We start from the raw sequence: 21,257 nt of genomic DNA on the forward strand, positions 1-21,257 counted from the left end.
AAATCCCAATCCTCCTATACCCCCTATTATTGATACTTAGCATTGATATGGTATCTTTGTTACAGCTGATGAAAGAACAGTACAATATTATTAACTATAGTCCATGGTTTGCATTAGTTTTATTTTTTCCTATACACTACCATGTTATTAACACTTTGCAATAGTGATGTACATTTGTTCTAGTTCACAGAAGAAAATTCTTATATTTATACTATTACAGTCATCTCCCACAACAGGGTTCACTACGGTATACAGTCCTGTGTTTCATCCTCCAGCTTACCTTCTAGTGACATATATGACCCTAAACTTCTCCTTTCAACTATAACACAAACATAATTCAACATTGTTAATTACACTCACAATAATGAGCTACCATCACCTTTATCCACTTCCAAACCTTTACAATACCTTATTGAAAATCCTGCACAAGTTAAGCATCAGCTGCATATTGTCTACTCTCATTCTATCTCCTGGTAACCTATACTCTATATTTTAACTCTCTGAGTTTGTTCATTATAATTAGTTCAAATTAGTGACTCAATGCAATATTTGTCCTTTTGTGTCCGGCTTATTTCACTCAACATAATGTTCCCAAGCTTCATCCAGGTTGATGCATGCATCAGGACTTCATTCCTTCTTATAGCTGAAAAATATTCCATCATATGTATACTACATTTTCTTTATCCATTCATCAGTTGACGGACACTTGGGTTACTTCCATCTTTTGGCAATTGTGAATAATGTCACTATGAACATCAGAGTGCAAATGTCTGTTTGTGTCCCTACTTTCATTTCTTATGGGTATATGCCTAGTAGCAGGATTGCCAGATCATATGGCAATGCTACACTTAGCTTCCTGAGGCATCACCAAACTATGTTTCTCAGCAGTTGCACCTTTCTACATTGCCACCAGCAGTGAATAAGTGTTCCTATTTCCTCACATCCTCTCCAACACTTTTTCAGTTGTCTGTTTTCTTAATAGTAGCCATTCTAGTAGGTATGAAATGGTATCTCATTGTGGTTTTGATTAGCATTTCCCTAAGAGCTAGTGATGCTGAGCATCTTTTCATTGCTTTTTAGCAATTGCATGTCCTCTTTGAAAAAAATGTGTGCAAGTCTTTTGCCCATTTTTCAATCAAGTTGTTTGTCATTGTTGAATTATAGGATTTCTTTATACTTTTTGGATTAAACCCTTATCCAATATGTGGTTTCCACATATTTTCTCACATTGAGTTGGCTGCCTTTTCACTTTCTTGATAAAATCCTTTGAAGCACAAATTTTTAGTTTTGAGGAGGTCCCATTTATCTATTTTTTCCTTCATTGCTTGATCTCTGGGTGTAAAGTATAAGAAACCACCACCTATGACAAGATTTGAGGATGCTTCTCTACTTTTTCTTCTGGGACTTTTATGATCTTGGATCTTACATTCAGGTAATTGATTCATTTTGACATAATTTTTGAGTAGGGTGTGAGATAGGGGTCCTGAGTCATTCTTTTGGATATGGATGTCCAGTTCTCCCAACATCATTTGTTTAAGAGACTGTTCTGTCCCAGTTGAGTGGATTTGGCAGTCTAGTCAAAAAGAAATTGACCATAAATGTGAGGTCATATTTCTGAAATCTCAATTCAATTCCATTGATGAATATATCTATCTTTATGCCAGTACCATACTGTTTTGACCATGTAGCTTTGTAATACGCTTTAAAGTCAGGAAGTGTGGGCATTCCAACTTCATTCTTCTTTCTCAAAGTGTTTTTGACTATTCTGGGCCCCTTAACCTTCCAAATAAATTTGATGATTGGCCTTTCTATTTCTGCAGAGCAGGCCATTGGAATTTATTGGGATTGTGTTGAATCTGTAAATCAATTTGGGTAGAATTGGCATCTTAATGATATTTATTCTTCCAATCCATGTACATGGAATGTCCTTCCATTTATTTAGGTCTTTGATTTTTTTAAACAATTTTTTTGTGGTTTTCTGTGTACAGATCATTTATATCCTTGAATTTATTCCTAGATATTTGATTCTTCTAGTGGCTATTGTCAATGGAAATTTTTTTCTTGATTTCCTCTTCAGATTCCTTGATACTAGTGTATAGAAACACTATTGCTTTTTGCATGTTGATCTTGTATCCTGCCACTTTGCTGAATTTGTTTATTAGCTCTAGTAGCTTTGCTATAGAATTCTTGGGACTGTCATCTGCAAAGAGTGAAAGTTTTATTTCTTCCTTTCTGATTTGGATGCTTTTTATTTCTTTTTCTTGCCTAATCGTCTAGCTAGAACTTCTAACACAATGTTGGAGAACAGTAGTGACAGGGGGCATTCTCAACTTGTTCCAGATCTTGGAGGGAAAGCTTTTAGTCTTTCACCATTGAGTACGGTGTTAGTTGTGCATTTTTCATATATGTCCCTTATCATGTTGAGGAAGTTTCCTTCTATTCCTATCTTTCAAAGTGTGTAAAATGCCTTTTCTGCATCAATCAAAATGACAATGTGGCTTTTCCCCTGCAATATGCTATTGTCGAGTGTTAATTGATTTTCTTGTGTTGAACCACCCTTGTATACCTTGGATAAAACCCTCTTGATCATGGTGTATATTTATTTTAATGTGCTAGAATTCTCTTGAGAACTTTTGCATCTATATTCATTAGAGAAATTGGTCCATAATTTTCTTTTCTTGTAGTACCTTTATCTGGCTTTTATATTAGGGTGGTGCTGGCTTCATAGAATGAGTTAAGTAGTATTCCTTTCTCTTCAGTATTTTGGAAGAGTTTGAGCAGGATTGGTATTAATTCTTCTTGGAGTGATTGGCAGAATTCACCTGTGAAGCCATCTGGTCCTGAGCTTTATTTTTTTTTGCGGGGTGGTGGAGTGTTTTTGCTGACCATTTCAATCTCTTTACTTGTGATTGGTTGGTGGAGGTCTTCTGTTTCTTCTATTGTCAGTGTAGGTTGTTTTGTGCTTCTAGGAAACTGTTCATTTCATCTAAGTTGTCTAATTTGTTGGCATATAGTTGTTTATACTATCCTCTTATGAACTTTTTAAATTTATTTGTGGTCAGTAGTAATGTCCTCTAATTTATAATTTTATGTATTTGCAGCTTCTCTCTTTTTTTCTTTGTCAGTCTAGCTAAGGGTTTGTCAATTTTATTGATTTTCTCAAAGAACCAACTTTTAGTTCTGTTGATTCTATTTTTTAAATTCTCAATTTCATTTATTTCTGCTCTAATTTTAGTTATTTATTTGTTTCTCCTTCCTTTGGAATTAGTTTGCTCTCCTTTTTCTAGTTCCTCCAGGTGTGCAGTTAGGCCTTCAATTTTAGCTCTTTTTTCTTTTTTAATGTAGCCATTTACGGCTATACATTTTCCTCTCCACTGCCTTTGCTGCATTTCATAAATTTTGATATGTTTTATTCCCATTTTCATTTGTCTTGAGATTTTTACTGACTTCTCTTGCAATTTCTTCTTTTACCCATTGAGTATTTAAGAGTGTGTTGTTAACTTCCATATATTTGTAAATTTTCCAGTTCTCTGCCTGTGTTTGATTTCTGACTTCATTTCATTATGATCAGAAAAAAATGCTTTGGTTAATTACAACATTTTAAAATCTATTGAGACCTGTTTTGTGATCCATCATGTGGACTATCCTGGAGAATGTTCCACGAGAACTTCATAAAAATGTGTATCCTGCTGTTTTGGGGTGCAGTGTTCTGTATATATCTGTTAGGTCTAGTTAACTTATCATATTATTCAAGTTCTCTATTTCCTTATTGATCCTCTGTCTAGATGTTCTATGATATGATAGCTTTATGTTGCTGTTTTAAATTTGTTTATTCTTATTTTGAATACCAGAGAACTGTGAAAATTTCAGAGCTAAGGTTGATTTCTTTCCCCCTCTTCAAGAGACTATTTGTGCAAACATCTATTTAATGAAGACATGTTCTTCATGAAAGTACTGACTTTCAATGTAAAAAAATGATTGACCAAACTGTCTCCAACTTACGAGCTTTTTTTTGCAATTCTTAAGTACACTCTGCCATTTATTCCTTCTCGCTAATAGTATATATTGTGCTGTGAGCAGAAGGGTTAGAGGGATGGGAATAAAGACCTTTGTCACCTGGTTGCTGTGTGCCACTGGAGGTTCCCTGGCAGTTATTTACAGTAGTTGTGGCTATTTCACTTAGTGTTCAGCTTACATTGTCCTATTGGTTATTCATAAATAGATTGGTAACACTCATTCACAAGTCTGAGTTATATATGTGCAAAGTCTGAGTTTAGGTGAAACACTAAAGGAACAATACACTAGAGGGGAATGGAATTTGCTGGGAGATCCTAGTGCACTCAGAGAAAAAGCTATAAATAGCAAACAGAAGCAGCAGTGGAGGATTGATGTTTGGGGTCAGCTACACTAGCTGAGAAAATGCAAAACCCTTCTGTGTAAGGCAGTCCACACCTCTGTGTCTAGAAGAGTGCATATAACTTAATGTGGAAGCCCTGAAGGACAGTTAGATGGTGATGACAGTGTGGCTCTGAAAACAAACTTGGAAGATGTCTCCAATCCCTGACTCACCATCCATGTAGCTATTGATCAAACAATTGCATTTATGACCATTTTTTTGTTTCACTTTAATATCCTTGTAACCCCAGATAAGGACTAACAGTCATTGAGTGCTTTCTAAAATGAGGCACTGGGCATAAAGAGCTGTAACTTGAACCAGGTTTTTTGATCACTATATCACACTATTGTTATAAAATATGGTGCAGTCTTCAGGGTGAAATGGTAAAATATATACATAGCATATATGAGGGCCAAATACTTCTTCCTGGTCCAGCAGAAATGACACATTAGAAAAATCGTGAGTCATAAGTAAACTTCTGAATTGCATGCCCTTTAGCATAAGGACATCTATCATGAAATACATTTTTTTTCATGCAAACAAATATTGATTTCACTGCACAGGTTTTGCCAAGAGTTAAAATCTTGATGTAACATTTTAAATTATAGTGACAGAAAAACACATGGTTACTATATCTTAATTCCTCACACTGCCAATTAAGAAATTCTGCCCTACAGTATGAATGGTTCTTTGCATTTTGCTACGAATCACCATTAATAAGATAATAGAGCAGAAAAATTTGAAAGGAGTTCATTTGACTTTTTCCCCTAAAGGCTGGTTTTAGTGGGAAAATTTATCCACATTTCAATTCTAACACATGGTGAATGATGAACGAACTCTACTGAATAAAGCAGGTGACATTGCTTATGCCATAGACTGCTTTTATTTTTACTTTTGTTCAGCAAAGTTCATAAATCAGTGCTTGTCCTCCTATAAAGAATATATTGTTAAATGAAACCCACCACTCTAAAGAATCCAATTTCAGGACACAATTCAAAACAGGCAAAAAAAAAAAAAAAAAAAAAAAAAAAGTCTGAGAGATGCAGGGCCAGCCAGAAAGCTGCTTTCCTGTTAGGGTTTCTCAGCTTGTTCTAAACAGGAAGAGAAACAGTCAACCTATTTTACTTTGCTTTCATCACCAAATTCAATGGCTGTAGGACCAGAGACAGTGAAAAAGATATTTGCCCTGAAGCTGAAAGCTGAACGTAAGAGGGAAACACATTTCCCTTCATCCCTTCCTCCCAGATCTGACTGCACTTTCCTCTGTATTATTTGAAGAACAGTCTCCTTATTCAGACAACTCCCTGTATGATCACTCACAGCAATGGCTATCTCCCTGATGGGTGACAAATAGTGAATTGATATTGCTAAGGGGAGTGCTCGAGCCAGAGGAAAAAAATAGTTGCATTCTTTCACAGTTGCTATGAGAAAAGTCAATTTATTGTCACTGGTTACTTTTTGAACTTGAGAAACATGGTGACTAAATCTCTCAATTTATGTTAGAGGTGACCACATCTGCTCAAAACAGGGCGAGGTGAGAAATATCAAACTTAAAGAAAAAAGAAAATGGAAGCAGTTGACCCTCAGAGTTCAAGTATTATAAGGTAGGAAACAGTCTAGGAAAAAATGTTTACAATTTAATTTTTGACTATTACAAACTATGGTATTTTCTGAGTAAGCTAATATTAACCTGAAATATTAAGCATCATTTAGCATTGAGGAATAATTCCTTTTTGGATAATAGAACAATTACTAGTAATCACTTGCTAATATCAGAAAAAGATTGAAAGAAATCTGTAGTCATTTTTGTTTTCTAGAAAATGAAAAAATAAAATAGTAAAATACTTACTGTGGGAAAAGTCAACAAAGAGGGGTTACTATCATTTCTGATGTTGGTTAATATATATATTAGAGAATAAAATTGTGTAACTCTCAGTTGTAATTATTGAAAATGTTTAGCCAATAAAAAGAATGGGAACTTCTCACCTGATGACATAATGATGACAATGTTATTGATATAAAAATGAAAAGCCCTAAAGTAAAACACAATAGAATATTAGATTGTTTCTACAAAGGCCTTCTATGCTGTAATTGGAAAACAACAGTAATAAGAACAACTTACATTCTTATTTGGGATCTTTAATATTTTATTTTTTGTATGATTTTATAATTTCTATATAGCAACATACATTTATTAGTCTTCTTGCTTAAAAGAAGAAAACACTTGACAAGGGCCATTAACCTACAAATGTTGTTAAAATGTAACCTTAGACTGTGAAATTTAAAGAACATATTAGCAAAATTAGTCAATATAATGAAAATAAGCATATAATTACTCCAGTCTTTGCCACAGAGATCACAACAAAAAGAAAACAGGTCCTAAGTGTTAAGTAATTTTCTGTCATTTTTAACAAAAGTATGATAGAGAAAATGGCATATCTCTTAATGCATAACAAATGCAAAGGTAAGGATTTATGAATTGGAACATATAACATCATGGCTGAATGTTGTGTTATCAATAACAGGTACAATACATAGATTACGACAGTGCTAAGATGTTAATAAAGTCCCTGTAATGGGAAAAGCATCACAGAAAGCTTTCAGTAATATTTCCCAGTGTGTATTATCATCATCTGGTACCACTAATTCTTTCAGAAAATCAAACTAGTATTTAATTTTGAAGTTAAAGTAAATAACACATTTCAGACTCAAATATTCAATGCTTTACTCAAAAACTTATAAGGAAGATATGTAGTATATAGGTTTAGCTATAAAATTAAGTCTCTTTTCTTAAAGCTTCCATGACTAAGGAGTTTTTAATAGAAAGACTTCCAAGTACTACTTATTAATCACAAATAATCAGGCTACAAACAAAAAAGCAAGCAGCCATTGTTAATGTAAAGGAAAAACTAGATCTTTTAAAAAAGATGAAAGATAATTTATGTCCTATATATGCAACATAATTTCTTATGAATGAACTATGTTAGAAATCATATCAATGATTTTAGCCCTGTGGCCTACTAGTTAATAAACTGAGGGGTAATTTCATGATTCTCTCACTGAGATGAGATCGTTAATTCAGCTTCTAATAGTACACAGGTTTTCATCTGGCGAGTGGCTTAGATATCTGAATCAGCTGGTATAATTTCAAGATACAAAAACCTGGTAACTAAAGAAAAAAAATATCAATTCCTATGCACTCTAGTCCATCTTGCACACGTGCATATATATGAGCAAGGTATCAGAGCTGAGATAAAACATTTTAATATTCACTCCAAATCAATCCCCATAATACAGCAAAACAAACATTAGCAAAGGCAATTTTGCAATTTTTTTCTACCGACTGAAAGTGAAAGACATATTTCCTGAAATGTTACAAATTACTTGCTTCAGGCCCTCAGAATAGATATCAGTATCTACCAAGATAAAAAATGAACAAGAGATCACAAGAACAAACTTATGTGAAATCAAGCACGGATGAGCTCAAAGATAGTAACTTTCATATTACATTTTATGCAATTTAAATTTTCATATTATTATTACATATTTATTACAGTATTTCTAAACACCATTTGCTAAAAGAGTGTAACAACCTTGGTACTTCCTAATTTAGTCCAAGAGATATTAGAACAAATAAGGTCACCAAATATCCATCTTAAAAAAATACTGTATATATTCAAACAAAACAATCATATATAACAACTGATTTAAATTTGAACTATATTATATAGGATCAAATAAATGGCCAGGGAAGTAAAATGTTTTAAAGACATTATATGTACACTTCATTTGGGTATACTAACTGCTCAGTAGCTTGAAAATATAGTCCAGGATACCTGAAATTTCAAAAATGTACCTCCTCTAATTCTTGAAGACAAGTTTGATATATATTTGCATATCCCAAATATTGAATTTCAGACATCAGACTTTTGGGTTAGACAGCTATAGTTTGAAAAGCTTACACATTATAAGCTTGGCAACAGTGAGGACAGGAAAACAAAGCAAGCGTCTGCATTCCGTGGAGCTGAAATCAGGTCTCTTCAGTTTGGCAGATCCACATTCTGAAGGATGAGGGCTGTTCGGCTTGGAATGTACACCTAAGTCAACACAATTATGTAAGTGCAGTTGAAAGAAATACTGAACGGGATGTCATGTCAAAAGCGCATAGGCATGATGCAATCACATTTACCTAAAGTTGCTGTTGTCTTTACAATGCTCTCTCTCAGTTCTGAGGAGGCTCAAGTCCACAGCTACAACAGTTGTGGTATCAGTGTAAGACTATTTTAAAGCAGTCACCACTAGAGGGCTCCATCTGATTTACAAAAAACAATGTCAGACACTGGTGACATAAATGGCATTCTTATGGCCATATTTAGGCAAGAGTCAAGTGAAGGAAAGCTGCTCTATAATTTGCAATATTCTTTTTTTCAGCTGAATAATAGCAATGCTAAAGTACTGTTTGGCATCATGACACTTATTTATCATTCATTCTCTCTGTTTTCTTTTTTCCTCTCTTTTTAAGATCAAAAACCTAAATGCAATGAAAAAACTTCTAAGTGCATTTAGAATACTTCCCACTTTAAAGCAACCAATAAGCTTGCCACTGCATTTAAAATAAAACAACCATTCCTCACATGCCCCACATAGCCCTGCCTCATATTCTTGTCTTTGTCTCACATCTCAGTCAGTTCATCTCTTGCCTCTTTTCCCCTTACCCAGCCACAGGGTCCCTTCCACAGGCTCCAGCCACAGGCTCCCTTCAGTTCCTTGAACATGCCAAACTCTTTCCTTCTTCTGGGTCTCTGCCTATGCTCTGCCTTCTGCTAAGAATACTTTCTGCCTTGCTGTATCTCTTGGGTCTCAAAAAATACCAGCTCCCTGGAGACACTTTCCTTGACAACTCAAGATATGATAGGTTCTCTACTTTATCTTCTATCACCATACTCTTTGTTTCTGTCTGAACACTTAACACAACTTGTGTTTGTATGTTTTGTTTTTTTTTTTCAAGTTTACCATCTCCTCCCCACTAAACTATAAGTTTTATGTGGGTAGAAGCCATATATGTCTTTATATTCCTAGCTCTTACAATAATGTCTGGACAAAGTAAGTGCCAATAGTGAGTGAAGAAAAGAATGAATAATGAATAAAATAATAAATAATAGTGGGATCAATATATCCATATTTCATAAGAAATTCTCTAATATACTGAAATCTGAATTAATTTTTATAACACTGATAAGTGATTTTTACTGTTTGATGCTTATTTATGCGCTATTCTATACATACATATTTAACCATTATTAACAAAGCAAACAGTAAAATATTATAGATTGTTGTCATCACTGTGACAATCTATCTCATTTATGAATTTGCTAATATTTTATTATTTTTAGCCACTTTATTTCTAAATGAAAATCAGTATGATGGAACAAAAATTGCTTATAATTTAGAACCAGAATGAAAAGTGCAAAGCAAACATGGCTTTAGAAAAATGAAAAAAGAAGTAAAATAACAGAAACAGCTGATTTTCATTGAATGAAACTATTGCATGTTCAATGCATCTCAATTCTGCAAATGAATGTATTTTCTTTTAGTTTCTGTGTGAAAGAACAATTAAAAACTCAAAAAAAAAAAAAAAAAAAGATACACCAGTGTAGTTGGTTAGTTTTGAATGTCAAAGATTAAATCAGTCTTAAAATGGAATTTCAAGAAATTTATAAGAGTAATGGCTGGAGAGCAGTTTTTATAGTCTTCAATTAAAAGTAATAGTGATTTAGGGTATGATCACCAACTCAGAAAAATTTCACAAATGCTAACAGTCCCTATGTAGCTCAGTGTCTCACAGTCTGATTTACAGGAAAATACATCCAAAAAGATAAATATTATATCCCTGAAGTCATTAACTGTAGGGAAACCATGTACTTAAATGCCACGATCTGTTTTCCAATAATTTGCATATTATTTTAAATGCACTATGGTTTTTAAACCACATCAGAATTTAACTGCTAATGGAATCCCTTCCATTCAATGTTTTCTCTGTGACTGTGACAGGTAAGGTGTTATGAGACTGGTTAGTAAAAGGAAGCTAGAGGTATCCAGGTACAAGGGAGAACTGTCACCAACAATCCAGACAGATGCAATCCAAAAGATGCATATTTCCATGACTGGGCTACAGACAAAGTCACACAGTCCAAAGCAATATAGACCAAAGCAACAGAGGAGAAACAAAAGCAACCAAAAGTCAGATCCAACCAAGTCCATACCCAAGATTTATTAAAATAGGCATGATCAAGAGACAAAGACCTGCCTTTTCTAAGAAGTTTGCCACCTACTTATTAAGGGATACATTATATATATTATTTATGGGAGCACAGTAACCAGGTTTAATCAGAGGGATGGCAGGCTATAATCAGAATGGTTCAGAATTATTTCTGCCATGAGCAATCTAAAACTGAAGATCAATCTAAATTTCTCAGTAGCACTAGAAAGTGGACAAAAGAATATGATTCCCTCTATTTAAAAGTGTTTCTCTGACATGATACTGTTCTACATGCAAGTAAGAGGACTCTAATAGGCTTAAGGCTCCAGAGAAATTAGCAATGGAACATACAAGGCAGGTACAAGACAAATAATGGTAAGTCCCTCCTCAGTGTATGGCACTGAATGGTATATCAGAACAAGTCAAGTGAACTTCACATGTGGACCCTATGAACTTCTGGTATATACTTTGTTTAATTTGCAACCTTATAATTATTTTGTTAATTAAATATAAATACTGTAATAACTATCTACTAATTTAGAAACAACTTACTCTCTTTGATCTTTTGCTATTTTAGCTAGCCCAAACTGAAGAGTAAAAAGTGATAATGTAAAATGTTTGAAGTTGGCAATACATGTACTGAGTTTCCTATTTTGTCATTTGTATTAATTATTAAAACAAAAATAGTCCAACAAATCTCTTTAATGAAAATGGTCATTTTATGTAAGGAGCTTTTTGATGCCAATTCCAGTCACACTTAGAGATCTCTTAATATTATCTGCTTAAAACCCTTTAGTATAATATCATTAACAGGAATATTGTGTAATTATATTTTTTTCAATGCAGTGTTACTTACCAGAATTTATTTAGGTTGTTCTAAAGCCCTTGCAACATAGGTAACATGAAAGAATTTCTCCAAGCAAGTGATTTTTCTTAACCAAAGCTATTTATGGAATTTTGAGTTTTCTTCTATATTCTGACAATGTAAATACATTTTCTTTGTGGTTAGGAAAGCACTCTCCAATTACAGTAAAGGATTTGATATAATCAGAGCTAATCCTTATGTGGAGACAATTACAGACACGAATAATTTGGGATTCCTATTATTTAGTGCTAAGTATTCACTGTGTAACTCTCCTTTTATAAGTTTAATTAAAGATCATAAAGCAAAAGTAAAGAAACATGAAAATAATTTAAGTAGATTTAAACATAAATGTTTAAGTACATCTAAATATAAACATTGATATTTAAGCACATGTATTTAGAAACAATTTAGCATGCAGGTCACAGATAACATATGCAGATAAACATATCTACTATGCCCATTTCTAACCATTAATCCCTAAACATTTTGTAACAAACATTACATTAAGAACATATGAAACAATGTAATGTGTGGCCATAAATTTCATTTTTTCTAGCTTTATTTATAGCCAACTCTTCAGAGGAATCAGATTGCCACAGTAAAATCCAATTCAGTCACTAAGCAAGCCAAAATGCATGCTAATTTACCTGCTTATTTTGACTATCTTTACTTAATTACTCTACCAACAATTAGCATGGCTAAAAAAATAACTGATCACATAATGATTATGTCATACAGACAAAACTTTTTGTTCCTTTAGGGTCTTAATTGAGTTGTCAAAACTACACAATTTTGGAGAACAAGATGTCAAGAAATTTGAATAAGAAAATTTTAAAATAAAAAATGGCTTAAGATTTTAAAAATTATTTTTTATTTTTCCTTAGAAATTGTTAAATTTAGCAATAGCCATCCAGATATCTTGGTATTATGAAAACATGTTTCAATGAAAATGGCATTAGAGTTTAAAAAGTCTACATATTCAAATTATCCATAAGGAATTTTTGAAAAATAAGAATCACATATAAAATTACTTTAGTCTTTACATACACACTCCAGTTTATAAAATAATTTCTAAGAATAAAGAATCTTATTCTAACTCTTATTATTTTGTTTTAGAGAAAAAGTGATGAAATAAATATTTCTTAATAGAAATGTATATTATCTAATTTAGAAACATTAAAAACTTTAAGATTTGTGATTATTTTTCAAAGGTCTGAAAAATAATTTTGGATACAGTAAAAGATATTATATCCATTATTAAGTTGTATCTTCACTACAAATAACTTAAGGACAAAAAAGATACATCTATGACAAAACCCTGAATCAAACCCAAAGTGTGCATTTGACCCCCAAATTTAGAACGGGATAAATAGCCCTACTTCTTATTGGAAAGGGAACTAAGTGGCAAAGTAATAAATGCTAAAACTATTGTTTTATTCACATTTTCATTGTTGAAACTGCTTGAATTTCTGTAAAGGAATATAATTCATTGAAAGCGCAATAATCTCTTACTTCCATTTGTGCCAGGGAACTTCAATTTATGAACCAGAGAAGAGATGAGAAGCCCCCCCTGCCCACCAGTGCACTAATTAACATCAAGGTTAACATTCAAAGTTAACATATAGGTTCCTGTATCAGGAACCAAAATAGAGAGAAATGATTGTGCTAAAACAGACTTTCCAATAACTGCCAGTAAAGCAGAATGGAATTCTGCCCTATTGCTTTTTGGAATTTGTGAAATACTCTGACCTTAGCAAATACCTTGTAATGGTAGTTTGCACGCAGTTGTTCCCTGGCTTCTGCTGGCTGCAACTGATGGAGCACATAAAGATGACATTAGAGTGGTACCTGCTGATGCTGCAGCATGTATGACTATTTTAAGAATTCTTCCAGCTATGTTTGTTGCTATCTTTGAAAACAGATTTGACACTTATTCAGCAGATCCTTTGGATTATTGAACTTGCAAATTAAGCTTTAGCAAATGTTGGGCCCCCGCCCGTCTTTATGTTCTGAGTGTGCAAGGCATGACTGATCTCACTGGTGGCGGTATGAAACTTATAGCACAGTCACGTTCAAGACACTTGATTGGATCCCAGCACATATATAAATCAGCTTAATAAGAAGCTCCAATATAATGAGGAGTTCTTATAATAGGTATCTTTTTAAATGTGATTTTCTTCTTGAACTATTCTCAGAATAACCTGTTTTCTTGGACTTTCTGTATTTTACTGGTCCATTTGGTTTCCCTTCCTCCTACATTAAAACCAGTGATCGTTTCATCTGGAGCCTAAAGACTTATTTAAATGAGTAATACCTGAAACACCTGTAGTCATCGAAAACAAATTGCTGCTGCTGGAAGATAGGGCTAACCCCCACCTTACTGACTGACTTGGATTAGAATTCTATTACAGGCAGTGGCTAAGCTCTATTCTATTTCTCATGGGCTGGCGGTGCTGCATTCCTCTACTTATTTATGGAGACTTATGAGATTCTCCATTCCACCCGCTAACTTAGAACTGTACATTCTATATTTGCGAGATAAATTCAATTAGTGCTTGAAAAGTAATCTCCTGAATGCTGTTGCTGCTGTTTAGTGGACTTGTTTCAACTATGACCATATCTTTGCTTTTAAAAAATCAAAAGGACGTCAAGATATTTTCTGCTCAAACCCACAGATTGTGAGCCCTTACCTACAGTCGTAATTTCCCAAATTTGGGATAAATTCTTCTTCATTTGTATGTCCCTGAAACATCTAATGTCTTGACATATTTAAAATATTGAATGGCCATGACAAGAATAACCTTAAAATACATATACAATAGCATTTTGTAGTTTCCAAAAAGCTTGTATATGGTAATGAATTTACGCCTCAGAAAAATCTTTGCTATAGAGGGGATATTATTATTAATCAATTTTATATTTGAGGGAAAGTGAGGCTCAAAAAACTTTAATTACTCACTCAAGTTCTCACAGCCAATAAATGGCAGAAAGGGGGCTTGGACCCAGGACTTCTGCCACGACATTTTGTGATCTTTTCATTCTACCACCAGGCCTCCCTCCCAAACAGAACCGTTTGGACACATGAACACTGAGGAAAGTTGGCTACCTACTGTTTTTACTGTTTGAATATTTCAAACCTCTTCCAGGCTAGTTAAATTGTTTTAAGTTCATTAGGGCTGGAAAGTAAATGTGCAGAATTGCTTAAGCTTTATTGCAATTGGTTGCTGCTTCTTCATGACTCTTCTTTGTGAGTTCAATCATTTTCCCTAGCCCCTGGGGGTCTCTAACTCTGGGTATTCTTTTGGTTATTTCAGAGCTTTAAGATAATTTTCCTTCATTTCTGAAAGTATTTTTATTAATCTTATTTTACATGTCAAAGTTGAATGGTCTGCAGGGCAAGCCAGGCCAAAGGGTAAAGGTTGGAACTGATTGTGTTTTAAAACTTCAACTTCCATACGAGACCAAGGGAAGAGATATCTATTTGGTACAGGATCTAAATTTTCTAAACGGTACAACTCTACAGTCGATTTGTTCAAACACCACAATTGCATGGAACCTTGAATAGGAAGTGAGATATGGTAGGTTAGTATAGGCTGGAGTGAAATAGTGACACATCCCAAAGTAATTTGGGCAGATAATAAAAAATATATTTACAGCCTCCCCCTCCCCAGCCCCAAGGATCTGGGGGAAGGTGCGGATGTGTTGGACATCCTCACTTGGACTGGTGTTGATGTTGTCACAAACATTGGGACTGGCGGTTTGATGTGCTGAGCCCTCGATCATGGGACGTGCCCTTATGAAGCAAAGGAGAGTCTAAACTTGCATTTAATTGTGCCTAAGAGTCTCCCCTTGCGTACCTCTTTGTTGCTCAGATGTGGCCTCTCTCTCTCTAACTGAGCCATCTCGACAGGTGAACTCGCTGCCCTCCCCCCTACGTGGGACCCGACTCCCTGGGTTGTAAATCTCCCTGGCAATGCAGAATATGACTCCCGGGGATGAATGTGGACCCGGCATCGTGGGACTGAGAGTATCTTCTTGACCAAAAGGGGGATGCAAAATGAGACGAAATAGTTTCAGTGGCTGAGAGATTTCAAATGGAGTTGAGAGGTCACTCTGGTGGAGATTCTTATGAACTATATAGATAACACCTCTTAGGTTTTAATGTATTGGAATAGCTAGAAGTAAATACCTGAAACTACCAAACTCCAACCCAGCAGTCTGGACTCCTGAAGACAATTATATAATAATGTAGATTACAAGGGGTGACAGTGTGATTGTGAAGACTTTGCGGATCACACCCCCTTTATCTAGTGTATGGATGAGTAGAAAAACGGGGATAAAAACTAAAGGACAAATGGGGTGGGATGGGGGGATGATTTGGGTGTTCTTTTTTCACTTTTATTCTTTATAGTTCTGGTTCTTTCTGATGTAAGGAAAATGTTCAGAGATAGATTGTGGTGATGAACGCATAACTATATTATCATACTGTGGACAGTGGATTGTACACCATGGATGATTGTATGGTGTGTGAATGTATTTCAATAAAACTGAATTTAATAAAAAAAAAAAAAAGTTGAATGGTCTGACAAACTAATGCAACAATGTCTTTGAAGAAAGAATCTGCTAGCACTTTTGAGCTCTCCTTCTTTAAACACACACACACACACACACACACTGATAGCTATATGTATAGTATCATTATGGTGGTTTGACTCTGTATGTGCCCAGAAAAACATGTTCTTAAATCTAATCCATTCCTGTGGGTATGAGCTCATTTTAAGTTGGACCTTTTGATAAGGTTACTTCAATTAAGGTGTGGCTCAGCCCTATCAGGATGAGTCTTAATCCTGTTATTGGAGTCCTTTATAAGCTGAATGAAATTCAGACACAGGGAGAGAAAGCCACAAGAAGTCAGAAGCTGAAATTCAAAAGACCTAGAAGAGAGAGGCCAGGAGATGCTGCCACGCACATTGCCATGTGACAGATGAGCTAAAGACCAAGGATGGTCAGCAGCCAGCCCCAGAATGCCACAGTCTTAGGAAAGAAAGCATCGCCTTGATAATACTTTGGTTTGACTGTTTCCCAGCCTCAAATTGTGAGCAAATAAATTCCTTTTTTAACCCTACTCATTTCATGGTATTTTCTTGAGCAGTCAAGGAAACTAAAACAATCATTGACACAAACCCTTATTATGTGTGTGTGGGTGCGCGCGCGCGCGCGCGCGCGCACACACACACACACACACACACACACACACACACTAGGGCAATACCTAAGTCTCCTACGGCCATTACATTTTCCTCAGCTGATAATCTAACAATTCAATGATGCTCATCCCTGCTCTTTCCATTTATTTTATGCCACTCTTCTTGGCACATCAGCCCTGTATATAATGTGACAGCTTACAAGGTGATGTGTTGGTGTCAATCTAAGATAATAATCAAGATAGGGGGAGTCAGGGGTATCATACAGATTCTCACATCTGACTTATACCTAGCTTTTTGAAAAATGAGGGATTTCACCCAAACTGTAGTTTTAATAGCTATGATAAAGCCATGTATTTGTTAGATATATCCTAGTTTCATGAATGTGAAAGCACATCTTTAATCCAAGAGTGCTTGTTATTTTTAAAAAAAGGCAGATCTTGGAGAGAAAGAGACTGACAGAGAGAGACAGACAGATGGACTGAAAGTCAAACAGGGACAGAGAGACATGAACAATAAATTAAATGAGGAATTCTATCACATCAAGAAATTTGCTAAATTCTATATTCCTTTTTTTTTTTTAGAATTTAAACCAAGGAGTTAAAAGCAATATGGTGTGATTTGTGTCAACACCTCAAAATTAAATTTAGTTATATACTATAATAAATTTCCTGATAATATGAGGAAACCAAGAATTTTATATCCAGAATGAATTCAGTATTCAATTTAGTATACCAAAGAAAAAAAGATAAATATTTTTATTGATTCTTTTAAGATGTTTTAAATTAAACTTCATTAGAGAGTTAATGTAGAAATCTGTTCAATGTAAGATATTACAGAGTAAGCAAGAAGAGTAGAAGGGAAGTAATTTTTTATATAAAGAACAGGTATGTTCACATTAGAAAGAAAAATTTAAAAACTCTTTCCTCTAATTTTTGAGGAATGACCTTTAATCCTATTAATATTCAAATTTCCCTGATTGCCCTCCACACCCTGTATTGTTAGCTTTTCCAAACCCCAGTTTAGTTTACCCCTGCACATACTGCATCTGTTTTTTTCTTTCTATTGAGGCTTTTTTTACTTTAGCGCAGTCTCCCTTCCTTACCCCCCTTTTTGAATGTCACTTGTTGAAGAGTTATTTCTTTGAACATAAACATCACTTTAAAAATCAAGCATTAAATTAAAAGAGAAACTTAAAAACCTTACTTACCAAAAGAGAATGAGGACGCGCATTATGTTCAAAAGCCTCGGAAAAGAAGTCAGTACTGTGGTCCAGTCTCTGGTGTCCTCCATACTCGCCTGCATCTGAATCTAGCACAATTTTGAATGTACAGCTATTAAGGAATTAAGAATGGTTTAGACATTGAATGAAACACTACGGAATATGTTCTGGGACAGCAATTTAAAAGTGAATATTCAGAACACTGTTAAAACATAATTAGTGCTATGTACTCATTTCTTCTCTAATATTCCAGATTCGCAAGTTTGAAAGGGTCTTTCTAGGATATCCAGGCTACACATCCGTGTGACCCTTGTTATCCTTCTATCATAGCTCATCAAGTCGTCATCCAGTCGGAAACGAATGTATCTATTAACAAAGAATCTACTTTTCTCTTAAAGCAATCCATTTCATTTATTAGAATTCTTCTCCATATTAAACAGAAATTTGACTCCTTGGTAATATTTCTATCCAGAGAAGTAGAAAAGATTAAGTTCAATAACCATATAATACCCTTTCAAATATTTAATAATATCTATGCTATCTCTACATGTCCTATAAATATATCACTAAATACATACTAAATATAATCCCAGCACTTTTCTATCATTCCTCATTTGATTTTTTTTTTTAACTCTATTTCCTGTCTCTGAATTCATCTGTTTCCTAGATGCTGGTTATTAAAGGGAGGAATATAGAACTGAACAAAATACCCACTTGCAGTCTGAATAACACAGAATGGAGGACCCTTACTCGCTTCCCCTGGTTATAGACACCACATTGCTATTAATGCAGCAAGATCATGTAAACAGTCTATTCATCAGGCCACAGGTTGCAATTCTATGATCTGCTATAATTTACCATCTGATTTTTTAGAGTGAGTTATTAGGCCTGTTAGCATTATTGTATTTACAACACAATAAATACTATCGTTATTATGCCCCAAATGTCTGGAAATGGTACTCTATTTAAAAAATCCACAAGTAAATATACATGGGTACTTAGAAACCTTAAGCTTCTTCTACCTTAAAGAGGGAAATAGTTTTAAGCATGTGGTGTTTGTTTTTTCTGGTATATAAATATTTAATCTCAGAAACGTCTGTATATTTATATCATTGAAAAATATATCAAATTAATAGTACATGTGAGGAACAAACAATTATCCATCATTTTCATACCTGGGGAACCTATGGAAAAGAGATGCAGGTGGATTTGCCACAGGATCTTTCACTGGGAGTGGTACTTCATCTTGGTCAATTCTGATCAGCCTATTCTGATTCAAACTCATAATAATGGTTGTGTGTTTAAAGAAAAGAGATAGAGAAAAGGGGGGGGGAGACAGATTTTCAAAAGATGACTATGCTCAGGTATAGGTGAAATTCTAAACTTACTCAATATATGTGAAAATGATTTCAGCATACCAATTTAATGGTGAAATATGGGTAGTGAAAAATCATTGGAGACATAGTAAATAAATGAAATAATAACTGTCAAATGAAAGGAGCTATTAAAAGTTTAACTTTTCTTCTTCATTTTACATTAAATGTTCCTACAAATATTCAAAAAAGTACAGTTTAGAAAAAAATGCTCTAGAATACTTTTGAAAACTAAGGAATTGGAGTATCAGTAAAGTAATGGTTAACAATATTGATTATTGGTAGTAGCAGATGAAAAAAGCAAATGTATCATCAAAAACATTGTTTCCCAAACTTGGGTTGAGAATCACAGAATGGATGGTCTTGTTATTATAAGGGTGTCACTGACTGGTAGTTAGAGTATCATAAGGGTCTAGGAATCTAAATGTACATTGGACATTGAAGACTAAATTATGCTATCATGTACGTTTACTACTATATTTCAAAGAAGTATGTAGGTCTTTTGATTAATAAAATACATACTCATTTAAAAAGTCACCAAATTAATAGTAACTTTTGCCTATATATCTTCTCAAAGGACACTGAAGGAACAGCTGCTATCCTATAAGGATCTATTTTTTTTTTTTTTGACATTGAAAGGGATCAGCATTAGGAAATTGATTAGAATATACTTGTTTCTATATATATAACTATGTATATGTATAATTTGAAATTGTAAAGGAAAAGCTTACAAAAGCCATACAAAATGTTTTAAAATATCAATTTAGACTTTTTCCTGATCTATAATTTAAAGAAGAATCTCGGCTGTGGCCACTTTTGGCATTACCCAGCCCTGTGTCTACCTTACCCAGAGAACAAAATAATTTCCTTTAGAAAATACAATCCTTAAACTCCCAAAATTGCAACAAGTTAAAATACTAGATTAAAAGTAATGTTTTGAAAGAGTTGGTAATTATAAATTGCTACCACAGCATACTTAAATATCGGGAAATCCCATCTCCTGGAACACTGCTTCAAATTAGAACTAAAAATTTTACAGAAGTTATTTGAGCAACTGATTTTTTTTGGCGGGGGGGTTTCTCTCACTGGAGCATTCTCTCACTTCTCTGTCTCTATCTCTGTTTCTCTCACGCACACACACTTTAACACACAAATGACATGGGGCAAATATACAACACAAAGCATCTACATTCACCCCCTTCCATTAAAGAACATCACCTCGAAAATATAACTCAGTGCCAGTTTACACTTATTTTTAAATTCCTTCTTAATATTTAAATTACATGTATCATTTTTTTATATTAGAGGAAAGCATAATAAATTATCTTTACTCCATCATTCATCTACTAAGTATGTACAAATCGTAAAGCACTGCCAGAGATATGAAAGTGGCTCAAATATGGTTTTGGTTTACATGCAACTTTACGGCCTTTAAGGGGAAGTAAGACAAGCATATGAATGTCTACAAACTAAAGCAGAAAGCAGTATGTAACTGTATATAAAGAGTTTTGAAGGCTGGGCTAGGCTGTTTCAATTTATTTTGGTAGTATGTATGGAAATGTGGAAGGTTTTTGAGAAAGGGTATGAGAATCAAGGCAATTAACCTGGAGGTTAGAGGCAGAATAGGCTGGGGAAGGAAAGACTAATTCAGGGAAACCAGACAGGAGCCTAACCACGGTCCACGGACAGTAAGTGTGGCTAAACTCTGATAGTGGGAATGGAGAGACAGACATCAATGAGATTCTGGCTCTGCAAATGACAGTACTCAAAAGCTGATTGGAGTCAAGCCTGAAGAGAAGACAAAGGCAGGGAGGGAAGTGGAAATAGCTAACATATGAGGCAACTTCTGTGTGACAAACACTAGGCATTTGTACATATTATTTCAATTAATCCTCATAAACAATTTCACATGTAATGAAACTGATGCTCAATTTGTGA

The 21,257-nt window shown here is 34.3% G+C and overlaps 1 protein-coding gene across 1 annotated transcript in view; it reads right to left on the minus strand.

Annotated features, from left to right (window-relative positions):
- Positions 1 to 7,644: 7,644 nt before the first annotated feature.
- GBE1 (1,4-alpha-glucan branching enzyme 1) overlaps positions 7,645 to 21,257 on the minus strand; it is a 357,328-nt gene continuing 343,715 nt past the window's right edge. The window contains exons 15-16 of the mRNA XM_037833759.1: positions 17,935 to 18,052; positions 7,645 to 8,493 (exon numbers count right to left, since the gene is read on the minus strand). Coding sequence (XP_037689687.1) covers positions 8,437 to 8,493; positions 17,935 to 18,052 — 175 coding nt within the window. The 3' untranslated portion in view covers positions 7,645 to 8,436. The remainder of the gene's footprint in view (positions 8,494 to 17,934; positions 18,053 to 21,257) is intronic.

The sequence above is a fragment of the Choloepus didactylus genome, chromosome 1, assembly GCF_015220235.1.
Source record: "Choloepus didactylus isolate mChoDid1 chromosome 1, mChoDid1.pri, whole genome shotgun sequence".
In the NCBI taxonomy this organism is placed as follows: Eukaryota; Metazoa; Chordata; class Mammalia; order Pilosa; family Megalonychidae; genus Choloepus; species Choloepus didactylus.